The sequence below is a fragment of the Phascolarctos cinereus genome, unplaced genomic scaffold (assembly GCF_003287225.1).
Source record: "Phascolarctos cinereus isolate Bilbo 61053 unplaced genomic scaffold, phaCin_HiC Scaffold_9;HRSCAF=440, whole genome shotgun sequence".
Taxonomy (NCBI): Eukaryota; Metazoa; Chordata; class Mammalia; order Diprotodontia; family Phascolarctidae; genus Phascolarctos; species Phascolarctos cinereus.
The window spans coordinates 230818656-230832205 of NW_027556402.1; the positions used below are offsets into that span (position 1 = coordinate 230818656).

At 37.6% G+C, this 13550-nt stretch overlaps 1 protein-coding gene across 10 annotated transcripts in view; it reads left to right on the plus strand.

Moving 5' to 3' along the window:
• Positions 1-11376, plus strand: part of HIPK3 (homeodomain interacting protein kinase 3) — a 92809-nt gene extending 81433 nt beyond the window's left edge. For 5 of the 10 annotated variants that reach the window (XM_020963869.2, XM_020963876.2, XM_020963872.2 and 2 more), the window contains 9 exons: positions 8-129; positions 356-483; positions 571-732; positions 881-943; positions 1231-1521; positions 2181-2321; positions 3949-4184; positions 4465-4592; positions 7197-11376. In XM_020963869.2, coding sequence (XP_020819528.1) covers positions 8-129; positions 356-483; positions 571-732; positions 881-943; positions 1231-1521; positions 2181-2321; positions 3949-4184; positions 4465-4592; positions 7197-7673 — 1748 coding nt within the window. In that variant the 3' untranslated portion in view covers positions 7674-11376. The remainder of the gene's footprint in view (positions 1-7; positions 130-355; positions 484-570; positions 733-880; positions 944-1230; positions 1522-2180; positions 2322-3948; positions 4185-4464; positions 4593-7196) is intronic. The other 5 variants (XM_020963873.2, XM_020963877.2, XM_020963875.2 and 2 more) reach the window with 3 other exon arrangements.
• Positions 11377-13550: the final 2174 nt, after the last annotated feature.

The window sequence follows — 13550 nt, forward strand, 5'->3', positions numbered from 1 at the left end:
TTCATAGGTATTCCTACAAACCCTACTAAAGCTGGCAGTTATTCATTAAGGGTAGATAATGCAGTTCCACTGGTAACTCAGGCCCCACCCATTCAGCCATTACAGATCCGGCCAGGTGTTCTTTCTCAGGTTGGTCAATTTAGCATTTGAAACTTATTTCCTTTCCTTTCCTTATGAATCTCCACCTACTAGACCAGCCCTATGGCTGTGAAAACTTGTGGAAACTAGTGTTTATGGTGATTGAATGCTTCTGTAAATGATTAGATTTCAGCATTTGTAGGTTACTAGTTTTTTCTTAAGGTTTTAAGTTTGTGTAAAGGATTACTCTTTGCTTCATGAGTGGTTATTTATTCAGCAGACTTGGTCTAATCGAACTCAACAGATCTTGGTACCCCCCTGGCAGCAAGTAACACATGTAGGCCCTTCTACTGTAGCACTGACTTCTGAGACTGTGGCAGGTCCACAAAGACTTGGAGACTGGGGGTAAGTTAAAAAGGATAGATTTTTGCAAAACTTTCAAAATTGATTTTCCTTCAGAAATTATTAAACATTTCTAAAATTTCTCCCCAGGAAAATGATTTCACACAGCAATCATTATAATTCAGTGATCCCTCAACCACTTTTAGCCAATCAGATAACTCTTTCGGCCCCTCAGCCAATCAGTGTGGGCATCGCACATGTTGTCTGGCCTCAGCCTGCTTCTACCAAGAAAAATAAACTCTGTCAGAACAGGTTGGTATTTAGCATTGTTGGGTAGGTGGTTTAATCATTTGGGGAATAAATTTTTGCATGTGCACAAAAGGGCCACTTGTGTTGTATTAGAAATAATCTCGTTTGTTTAAAAACAAACACTAAGCTAGCTCCCTTCTTAATTTCTCAGAGGTATTTTGGTAAAACTAATGGAATGGGAGCCAGGAAGAGAGGAAATAAATGCTTTCACTTGGTAAGATGGCTTTTATTGCACTTTTGATCTATTATTTGCCTATGACATTGGTAACTTAGAGCATTAAAATGTATCTACAAAAAATGGCCTTTTGATTTGGGCATGAGTGTATTTTACCATGTTAATGGTAATTATGCTAATAATGATTATGTTTTATATTTGTGTGAAGACTTAAGTTCTGTATGTGAATGTATATCATGCATGATCTTATATTTTGTTTATTAAGATATCTTACAAGTGTCTTTTAAATGAGTCTCTATAGAAATGAATGATTAATTTTTTTACAGGAGTAATTCTTTGCAGAATACCAATATTCCCAATTCAGCATTTATTTCTCCAAAGATAATAAATATGAAAGCAGTTGAGCGAGTAAGTTGCACAGAAACACAGGACAATCATAACTCAGAAGAAAGAAATGGTTGCAAAGCATCACTGAGGGAGGACCCTGATTCGTCAACTTCTGACAAGCAGCGGGACGCTGTCCTCATTACTGACACCCCAAGCCCTGTAGTGAGCGTGATCACTATTAGTAGTGACACTGATGAGGAGGATGCAGCACAAAGTCATTCGGTTAGAAAGTAAGTGTCCTGAAAGGAGGATTATTATTGTTGTTCTTCAGGATGTCCCTTAAGGAGAATGGCGCCCTCTAGACTGGGGCAGGGCATTCCTTGTCTGTCGAGCTCTTTGGGGTAGATACAGAAAACCGTCATTCAGATTTCATTATTTTAGAACTAATGAAAAAGTTAATTGTAAAGTTATTCTGTTCCCTTGAAATTCCTTGCTTCTTTAATGAAGGTGTAGGCCTGTGATTTTCTTGATGAAGAGATCCTAGTGAGGAAACTACTTCTATCAGTGCCCGTCAACAACTTTGCTGCAGTTTCTAGTTAGGGAGTATCCTGGGGCACTATGAGGATGTGACTTGCCCAGGATCACACAGCTAGCATGTGTTACTAGCAGAACTTGAACTCAAGTCTTCATGACTCTGAGGCCAGTTCTCTGTCCACTATGCCATAATGCCTCTCTGCTGTTTTAATAATGTTAGAAATTCTTCACATGAAAGGACTGGGTCCTCAAAAATGGAAAGACAGTAGATAGCATTTAATAGAATGAATGCAGAGTTTCTAGGTCCTTCAAAGATCACTTTGCTTGGGTGGCTGCCTATATTTCCAGCTGTGTAATGGGAATAAAGAGTGTTAACTTTCAGCCTCTGTGACCTATGTTCTCTCCTCTGTTTCAGCTGTAAAGGTAGTTTAGATTGTGAAGCTTGTCAGAGCACTTTGAATATTGATCGCATGTGTTCATTAAGCAGCCCTGATAGCACCTTAAGCACCAGTTCCTCTGACCAGTCCAGTCCATCTCCTGGCAAGAGACCTAACAGGTAAAGAAAACTCAGCAGAAGGGCCACACCTAGGTCATGCCCCTTAAAAATAAATTAAAGTAAAAATCCTGAGACTTGGGAAATGCAAGGGACGGTGGGTCTATGAATGAGCCCTCGTGGTGGACCATGGATGGGAAAGGATTCTGCAGCAAGCTGGCTTTCTGTTACTGTACTGACAACTTCTCTCAAATAAACTGGATTAGATGACGTTTTTAAAAAACCCACTTAGTGGTGGGAATTTCCTAAATTGTTTTAGAAGAGTGAGAAGTAAAGTTCTGTTAAATGCCACATGATTTTTGAGAGCGTAGGAAAGCCCGACTAGCAAGTTTTATTTCATGTGCCACTTTATCTTAAAAATAAAATATATGCCGAACTGTATATGATGAAACTGAAAAAGAAAAAAGTGCCTTCTTTGTAAGCTAAAGATATTAATTGCCCTGTTGTCTCATGGGAGAGGCTTTAAATTACTTTATTTCCTAGAAGTGGTGATTGATTGGCATTGCTCAGTGAATATTCTTTTGCTCAGGCCTTTTGAACAGAGGTATATTTTTAATGCTTCATTCATTCAACAAAGACTGCATATTGTAGCTAGCATGAGTGGGCCTCTTCTTACCAGCATATCTAGCTAACTGAAAATTATTCAGAAACTTAAGTGAAATAAATTGACTTTAGCTTGAAACTAAAAAATGAATTTTTTAGTGGCAGCTGAAAGTTAAATTCAGATTTCAACCTTATTTTTATGTATTTATCTGTTGTTTTTTCTCAGTACCCAATTAGCAGATATATTTATTAAGTGCATACCACTCTATGTACAAGGCACTGTTAGTAGTTGTTAATAGTTACAAAGATGGATAAAGGGTTCCTCACTTTAAAATAGATTATTATCGGGGCAGCTAGGTGGTGCAGTGAATAGAACTCAGGCCTTGGACTGAGGAGGACCTGAGTTCAAATCTGGTCTCAGACCAGACACTTGACACTTACTAGCTGTGTGACCCCGGGCAAGTCACTTAACCCCAACTGCCTCATCAAAAATAAAATAAAATAGATTATAATCCATATAGGGACACAAGGAGTATACATATAAAGTTATGTGTACTGCCATGTGTGACTTGCATAGTCATTGGTAATATAATGATGTAATATAATAATTGGTACATACAATAAGTACTGTAGGGGTTCAGAAGAGGGAGAAACCATCCGGGCCAGATGAAACAGTATCTATGGATGTGATTATTTAGGTTACAGCTGATTCTAAAAAATTCCATTCTAATTTTAACTCATTAGTTGTCTTTCTTCCCATAATATCTATTGGTACCCTTGAAGGCATAGCTCACATAGCCCATGAAATCGTCTGGATGTTATGGAAAGGCAGAGATTTGAGGATGGTAATCTTTTTAAGGGAGAAAGAATGTAGAGAATTAGACATTCAGTTGATTCAACTGTTTGATAAGGATCTACTATAGAAATAATGTAAAGAAATTGAGTACATGATAGGCATGAAAATCTGTATCATATCCTGAATAACATGTTTGGGATTCAGTGTTCTGATTGGTGCCTAGATTTCACGTAGGCTTACTTATTACCAATAGTAGAGAAAGTATTTTCATAAAAATGCCTTTTGTTTTAGTATGTCAGATGATGAACAGGAGAGTGGCTGTGATACAGTGGATGGCTCCCCAACCTCAGACTCTTCAGGACATGACAGCCCATTTGGAGACAGCAGCTTTGTAGAAGACTCCCCTCAAATTACAGAGTCAGTAGCAGCTGTTGACCCAGAAGCCAAACCAGCTGTGTGTGCCGTGGTGGGACCTCCAGGGAGAATGGAAAATGGCCTGGATTCAGAGGAGCGTATGGCAAATACAGGTAAAACAGGCTCTTCTCTCTCCCTGGCCCTTCTCCTTGTCCTTTTCGAAAGGACTAAACTTTTTTTTCTGAAACAAGTGTCTTGTTGCTGATGTAGATTTCTTTCCACTAGTTTCCTATGCCATTGTAAGGTCTGGAAAAGTATGCCCATAAAAGCCTTCTTCTTTCTTAATTTTAAGATTTGGGGCAACTATGCAGAATGTCAAGAAATCTAAAGGCTGTTCAGATTTTTCTTAGAGAAGGAAATGTACCAACTCTGTACTATTTTCTTTATTGCCAGATTCCACATGTCAGCCACTAGGAAAAGGTCGATCTGCTCCTGGAAGATTAAACCAGCCCTCTACTATGAGTAACCGTCAGCAAAAACTGACAACAGCATCCCAGCAGCAACATTTGAATTTCGGTCAGGTGTGTTTATTCATGAACTCTTTTGTTGTTACTGGTTTTGTAATTCATCAGCTGTGTTTTACTTTGTAAAGAGGCCCTAGAAATGTATAATGCATTGATAGATTTTTTTTCTCACCCTTTTCCTTATCTTAATTCAAGTATGATAGGCACAGTAGTTGGAAGATTAAATTAAGGATCTTCAGATTGTGAATACTTCTATAAAAAAGTTCTGGTCTTTAGATTGTCAGGTTATTTTATTCCCTCTTGTTCTGTTTTGAGCACTTTGGTCTCAGTATTTTGATTCACTTATTCTAGGTTGCATTATTGGTAGTTAGGTCATTCTTCTAGTGCTTAATTACTGTGTTTAACTTGTCCTAGTGTTTAAGCATTTTTAAAAAATAACAAAATGTATGTATAAATCAGGATATTTTTTTCTTTGTGGTTTGATGGAAGGGCCACTGGATTTGGAGTGTGAGCTCCTAGGAAAGAATCCCAGCTCTTCTTACTACCTTTGTGACTTTGGTCACACTTAGTTGACAATCATTCCATCTCCAGATATTAAGCACCTACCGTATGTCAGGAATTTTTCTGGGCAGTGGGGATAGAAGACAAAGAATGAAACAGTCTCTATTATCAGTGAGCTCTTAGGGAAGCCAAGAAGTTTACATAAAAACCTCATTCCCATAGCCTAAGTATAAAATGAATAAATATAAATATATACAAAATTGTTAAAGACCAACGTAGTGTGGGAGGGAGAGGACTAGCACTTGGGAGGATCAAGAAAGGCTTCATGCAGATGATGGTGCCTGAGCTATCAGGGAAGAAGAGAGGAGCTCTGTGAAATGGAGGCAAGTAGGAGAGCCCTTCCAGGCAGGAAGGGACAGAGATGATCAGAGTTAGGGGAAGTAATATTTAGCAAGTTGAGAGAGGTTGGGTCCATGTTGTATAGGACTCTTAAGTACTAAATAGTGAATTTATTGTCTAGATGCATTAAGGAGCCACGGGCATTGGTGGAGGAGGAAGTGACAACATGGTTGGATCTGTGCTTAAGGAAAATTACTTTGGTGACAGTGTGGAGGATGGACTGGAGTGGGGAAAGACTTGAGGTGGGGATACCAATGAGAAGACTTATTATTATTTAGGCAAGAGGTAGTGAGGGCCTAAAGTAAAGTGATATCTGTGTGAGTAGGGGGAAAGGAGTTGGATGTGAGAGATGCAACTGGGTAGATATATGGGGTGAATGAGAGTGAGGACTCCAGGATAATTACCAACTTTTTGGACCTGAGAGTCTAGGACAGAAACTTAGGAAATACCTGTAGTTATAGGTGATGAGCCAGGCAAAGAAGAGGAGGGGTGGTCAGACAGATAGGAGGGAAACCAGGAGAGAGGAGTGTGCCTAAAGACTCAGATGGAGGGAATGCTCAGGAGGAAGCAGTGCTCCACAATTTCAAATGGAGCAAATACATTCAAAAGAATTAGGACTAAGAAAAGACCAGTAAGATCATTAGTCACTTTGGAGAGAATTATTTTGAACTATTTTGGTTGAGTGATCAGGTGAGAAGCCAGATTACTAAATTTTGAGGAGTAAGGGGAAGGAGAAAGAAATGGGGGCAGGAGTTTGGCTGAGAAAGGGAGGAGAGGTTTAGGATGATGGCTTGAGGAGATAAGGATAGATACAGATTTTTTTGTGAATTGTGAATTGGGGAGGATTTGAGCATGTCTGAAACAAGATAGGAAACAGTTGCAAGGAAGAGGCTAAAGATTTGAGGTGATTGAGGATGCAGTCTTTTGGAGAAGGCAGAAGGGGATGAGAGCTGGTGTACAGATAAGGAGTTGGCCTTGGCAAGGAAAAGGACTACCTCTTTGTCACAGACTGGGGAAAAAGAGGAGAGAATGGGAGATGAGGAAAATGGAAAAAGAGTGAGTTCAAATGGAATGGTCTCAGGTTTTTTTAGTAAGATAAGGTTCAAGGCCCTCAGCTGAGAGGGATGAGGCTAAAAAGATTTCACATAGCTTCTTTGGGAAGTGAAATAAAGAATCAGGGAGGAAAGGGAAGACTACCTTGTTGCAGTGGGAGTCCAGTTGAGATTGGATAACATGAATTTATAAAGCACCCAACCATTACAGTTGGGAGACTTACAGGCCTCAAAGTCCTCAGTTTTCTTCATTTTTATGATGAGGGAGAGTGAACTAGATCATCTCCTAAGGTCCACTTAGAGCTCTAAATCCTATGTCCCTGCTTAATCAGTGATTAGCATATGGACACTACAGTTCTACTCCAGTGCCTCATCCTGGCTATGCCATTGGAGCACAGGCTCTTCTCCTAGGTTCTAAAGTCTTCCTTCATAGGCCTGGTAATGGACTGTGTGTCTTGCATCCAAGAACTTGCAAGCCTAATTAACTTTAGAGGTAATTAGCTCACAGGATTAGCCACCAGGGAATGCTTTTTTAAAATTTTGGTCCCTTCAACTGACAAGTACTGTCTTATTTAGGCGGAGAGGGATTGTGATCTATCCAGGCAGTATATGTGTTACCCATCCATGAATTTATGTCTTAATTTTGCCACATTTCTAGAATTAATTTTATTCTTATGTATAACAATCAGTCATTTTTCTTGATGGACAGGTTCAGCACTTTGGATCTGGGCATCAGGAGTGGAATGGAAACTACGGCCATCGGCGACAGCAAGCTTATGTCCCAGCTACTGTCAGCAGTCACCCCTTTGCCCTGTCACAGGGGAGCCCAAGCCACACAGTGGTGCGTGCCCCTCTGGCTGGGACCGCGCCTCGCGCAGGGCAGCCTGCTCTTCTTCCGTACCCGCCAGCTGCACCCCTTGCTACTGCTGCACCAGTCACCCACCTCTTGGCCTCTCCATGTACCTCAAGACCCATATTACAGCATCCAACCTACAGTATTTCTCATCCCAATGGCATAGTTCACCAAGTCCCAGTGGGAATAAATCCCCGTCTGCTACCTTCCCCAACCATTCATCAGACTCAGTACAAACCAATCTTCCCACCACATTCTTACATTGCAGCATCGCCTACTTACACTGGATTTCCGTTGAGTCCAACAAAACTTAGCCAATATCCATATATGTGAGAACTCAAATACAGTATATTGAGGAAATTCAGTGATGCAAATGGATTAAAAACAAAAACATGGTGTTTAATAAATATTAGCCATGGCACAAGAAAATTATTTTTTGAATCATGTAGACTTGGGTGCAATTTAAACAACTTTGAGCTTTAAAAAAAACTCACTTTTAATGTGTTTTGCACATTTGGTATAACTTGTCTTTGGTCATGTTCTCTTATACAGTTACTTAGACAGGTGACTTTTGGGAGCCGAAGTCCGGGTTTGCTCCTATTATTTTTTATAAAATTGCCTTCTGCTTAGTGCAAGACACGTCTACATTTGGGAAGCCATTCAGTGTACAGATTTAGAGCAACAGATGCACATGTGTCAGACGTACAGTGTACAAGTAAACTGTTTGTGTTATTATCTATGTCTTGGTATTTAAACGTTGGGTCACCTATCTAAAAAAGGCGAGCTATTGTTCTCACATTTGCATGTGTCTTGCATGGGCAAAATGTTGCCTAGACATTGCTCTTAAATGTTGTCCTAATAATCTCAGCTGCATTGTAAACTGTTCCCACACATAGTGCCTTAAATATTTGAGGTTGTTAATGTTACTACATATATATAAATGTTGAGGACTGCAGCACTTAAAATTCAGATCTGCTGATTTTTTTTGGTAGAGTGATGTTCATTTTTGGTTTTGTGTGGTATAGTTTTTGGTAGTGGGTGTTTTTTCCTTATCAAGAGGGCAGCATGTTTTGCTATAGCCAAATTCTGCTGTCTCATTTTTTTTAAATGATCTAGTTTGAAGAAAAGCAAGCAGTTAGTAATGCTTATGAAAAGTTGATTCAGTATCTTATGGATAGATGATAAGTAAACTCTCACAACTCAGCATTTTATACTGCTTAGTGGAACTGCAATACAATCCAAGGAGTTTATTTTGGAAGGGTTCCGTCTATGTGGATTTCCTAGGACGTTTAGAGGTGCAGGAGGCATAATGTGGGACGAGATAAGGAAAGGAAGTGCAAAATGCTTGTTGATTCATGATGTGATTTCATCTTAGCTTGAGCAAACCATGCAGTATTTAATAAATAGTAGCAGAATATTTACTATTGAAGCTTGAAAAGATGTGAGTCCTTTGTGTGAAATCCTTCATTTATGCATGTGAGAGCTTTTAACCGTTTTACACAATGGTATTTGTTTTAGCCTGTTGGTGGTGTGTGCTTATTTAATACATTCCGTCAGGGACAAGAAATTTTACGTGCTTTTTTTTTTCCCACAAAGTGTGTCTTGGGTTTCTTTTTCTTCTTGTGTGTGTGATTGTGTGTGTGTGATTGTGTGTGGTTCTGTTTAAATGAAGTTGCTTTTGCAGCACCAAAGACTTAATCATCCATTTCCTATAAAAAGGTAGCTACTTTTTTGCATAGACCTCAAGTATATCATAGTTTAGAGATGGGATTTAGGGAAAGATATTAAAATGAGGCTGTGTTTTAGCTTATGGGCAAGTAATAAGATTTATCATTTATCTTGAATGTATCATAGATAAGCTGCTATATAATGATTGCCACTTCAGATAGCTGTGAAATTAGATGATTAACTAGTTCTTATTGAGCTTTCTAATTTCTGTGTAAGTCTGATTGAATGAAATAGAAGTGGGGATTTTGATTGATACTTTGCTTTCTTGTTTGGAGTGTCATTGTAACTACTGTATTGTAAATGATGGAAGGTGATTGCCTATGTTATTTTGGTGTGTGTTACTTGCATCAGTATTTTATCAACATTAACTTTTGAACTCATCGCTGCATATAAATGGGATATATCGATGTAACTTAATTATTTTTACGTTTTCATACTGGCATTGCGTAGACACTTGGAAGCTGTATCTTGCAGGCTTGACTTAACTTTCTTTTTAAGAAACAAAATCTGGAATACAGTCTTTAGAACATTTACTGGAATAAACAGTGCAAACAAAGCATTTGAGTTTTAAACTCCCCAAATGTTTTGAAATTTGAGCATTTCTTTAAATGAATGAATTTCATACCACTAGTACAGCTGTCTTACCGAGTTGTCAGTAAGCTAATAAGGGATATATTTTTCTTTACTCCATTAACACAAGCAGTGTTTTATTTAATGAATATCTAGGTGAAATAAATGTGCCTAAAATTGATTTTTAAACAAAAACAAACAACAGTATTAGATCACAAAATAATACCAGCAGTACATTTTTAGATACACTGAAAACGAAGGAGCTTAATTTTTCCCACAAGTTTCAGTGTTTTTAGTAACCAACTCTATGCATTTTATACAAAGTTAATTGTATATAAAATAGACATCAAAAAGTGAGTAGCCTGAGATGAATTTAAATATGATTTACACATATAAACAAGCATAAATTTATGGAGTCAAGAAAATATCTAAATGAACTTGTCATGTGCAGTCACAGTCTTATTTTATTTATATAATCCAGCAGATTGTTGATTTCTGCCACTTGGTCCTGGGAATCAGATTTTCTCGACGCAAAATCCATTGCTGGCAATGGTTGTGTTGGGGACACCAACAGTAACTGTTTTCTTTTTGTTTGGGGCCATGCAACTTTCATTGCTCTGATGTATTTTATTTCCTTGTGTTTTAAGTTGTGAGGCTGTGATGATACATTGACAAGTGAACTCAAAACCTTAATGTTGTCTTAAAATACAATGAAATTTGTTACAGATGTCCCCCAGTTAAATATGCTACTCTTTATGCATTGTAATCATTTGCATTTTGAACTAATGCAAATTTCTTTGGCAATTCTTTCATCTAAATTAAGCAAATGGATTTTTAAGAAAACTTCTGGAAAAATATTACCCTTCTTTAAACCATTTATAAATATTTTCTTTGTTGGTTTTAATGCCTTTTTAAATAAAACACTGCATGACTACAGAGTTGCATATTTGCATACTATATTTAATTTTCAAATTATTTTTATAAAAATGCCTGATCAATTTTTATCTTTCAGGGTGTTTAATCAGATATGCTACTGTATCAGCTAAATCTTTTGATTTTAATGTTTTAAATTTCTACTGCTAATTTTAACTTGATTTTTGTTATGTCAAAGTTAAATCACACTGCAAGGTGTAGGAAGATATTGTTTGAATAAGCCCAATGATGTAGACTTGAGTATTGAATTTTAACTGTTACCTGTGTAACAATTTGTAGACTTGTGGCGCTCTCTCTCTCTCTCTCTCTCTCTCTCTCTCTCTCTCTCTCTCTCTCTCTCTCTCTCTCTCTCGCTCTCTCTCTCTCTCTCTCTCTCTCTCTCTCTCTCTCTCTCGCTCTCGCTCTCGCTCTCGCTCTCGCTCTCGCTCTCGCTCTCCCTCTCCTCCATGTCTCTCTCCCTCTGGCCTCACCTTCCAGCCCTCCTCTGCCCCTCTTCCTTTGTCTCTCTCATTGGTTGGTTGGGTTTGCTCTTATTTCTGTGCTACACTAGTTTGTCATGTAGCAGTTGCACTGTGCAATATTACAATAAGGACTGGGAAAAAATTTTTATGGCTGTAATGTGTCTTAGAGTTTGCGATAGTATTTCTCTCTAGTTCTCAGTGATTTCAATGTGACCAAGCCTTCTGTACTTTGTCACAAAAAGCGGGTTTTTCAAGTGACTATATTTTGGTGAGTGTCAAAAATAAGAATTTCTGGTGTATCACTGTCAAGACTCACTTTGAATTAAAACATACATCGCAGCAAACACTTGGCTGATTTTTATTTCTGCTAACACAAGTAGTGCTTATGTACTTTAAGTGAGGGATTATTCACTTTAAGGTAATCGCATGTTTGTTTAGTAAGACAGTACCAATCTTACAGATCAAGTCAGGATTGCGTGGTTTGCTTAGTGCCAGTGCCACTGTGCTGAAAACTACTATGGAATGGATAGCCCTTTGAGAGTACCGGGAATAGTTTATTTCGTCCTTTTTTTTATTCTTGTGGGATTGTAGAAGAAATCACTTGTCTGACCTACTTAATCAGTGAATAGTTTTCAACATACTGTAATGGAATTTTTAAAAAGATAATTAGAGATAAAATTATTAACCAAATATCCTGAAGTTACCCAATTTCTCTTAAGCTAAAAGAGAAATTTGACTTATAAGATGAAGCCTTAGCATTTGGAAGAATTGGAAGAATCCAAACTATTTTCAAAAGTTATAGCAAAATTTTTAAAAATTCTCATTAGTATTTTATAGTCCTTCTAAATGTGACTTCATTTTATTTTATTTTTTTAGGAGAAATTGTTTGTTTTTTTGCCGCTGTCCATAATTTGTAGTTGTCTTCATCACTACCTATTATTCCATTTCAGTCCATTACAAATTTCAGTTTGAGTGTCATACTAGCCATTTTCAGAAGACTCCTTCTGTGATCTTAAGTAGATCACTTAGGTTTTTTACATGTTTTAAAATCAAAATGTATTTAAACAGTACATTTTAAATGCATTTCTCTTCAGGGTAGAATAAAAAGTACACCCTACTCACCAGTAGGACCCAAAATAATTTTTAGAAAAAATATGAAGAAATAGCATGGTTACCTGCCACACATAATCATTTGTTGATTTCTGTTTTTGAAGCCTTTTTTCCAGCATAAATTTTCATAATTAAAATCCAGGCTCCTCCAATAGAACTTTCCTTTTTTCTTTGATCAAGTGTCTTATAACACTGAAGTCCCTGTGCTCTGGTGACTGCCATCTCTGATCCGAGCTGTACTCCCATCTATCTGTTTGTCTCTTGTCCCAGATATGGCTCACTTAAAATGTAGTTTTGCTTTTTCTTGTATAAGACTATAATAATGAATTTGCTGCTTGGATGTAATTTTTATGATGATTGTGTAGTGGGTATTGCTGTCAACTTGTTCTTAGAGTTACATGTTTTTAGCTGTGTTTTATTAACAGAAATATGTTTTCATGCTCTTTGGATTTTAATATGATGGAGTACTTTATTTCATGTTACACCTTTTAAGATTATCTACAAACCAAAAAGTTCCTGATTCTTTCAAAGAATTCACACTTTTAAAAATGAGGTAATTCCATTTTTTCTCTGCAAATTTTTTCTGATATCTTGTTTTTATAAAACTGTAATTTCCCAATATTTTTCCCTTTTCCCTTCCCAGAAAGTTGTCCCTTGTAACAAAAAAAAAAGAGAAGAAAACAGTTCAGCAAAAACCAGCCCATTAGCGGAGTCTGATAGTGTGTAAAATATTCCATACCTACAGTACCCAACCTTTGCAAAAAAAGGACAGTCCATCCCCTCAGTTCTTCTCCAGTGCCAAGTTTTTTTGACATTATAATTTCACAGCATTCCATTTTTTTTAAATCTAAAATTTCCATTTATATTATATATGTTGTTTTCTTGGTTCTACTTACCTCGGTCAGGTAGACAGTAAACATTTATTAAGTGTCTGGTCTGCCAGGCACTATGCTAAGACTCTGCATCAGCACTGCAAGTCTTCCAGAAATCTCTTTGATTTTTCACATTAATTTGTTATGATGCTGCAATATTCCATTACATTCATATATCACTATTTAGGTATTCCTCAATTTGTGGACATCTACTTGGTGTTCCATTTTTTGCTACCACAAAAAAAGTCCTACTCTGAAAATGTTGATGTATGTGGGACTTTCCAGTCTATCTATGATTTTGAGGGGTGCGGTATGTACCTAGCAGTAGGCGGTCAGCTAGATGGCACAATGGATAGAGTGCTATACCTGGACACAGAAAGACTCATCTTCTAGAATTCAAAATCTGGCCTCAGACACTTACTAGCTGTGGGATCCTAAGCAAGTCACTTAATCCTGTTTGCCTCAATTTCCTCATCTGTAAAATGAGCTAGGGAAGGAAATAGCAAACCATTCCAAGTTTCTTTGCTAAGGGAACC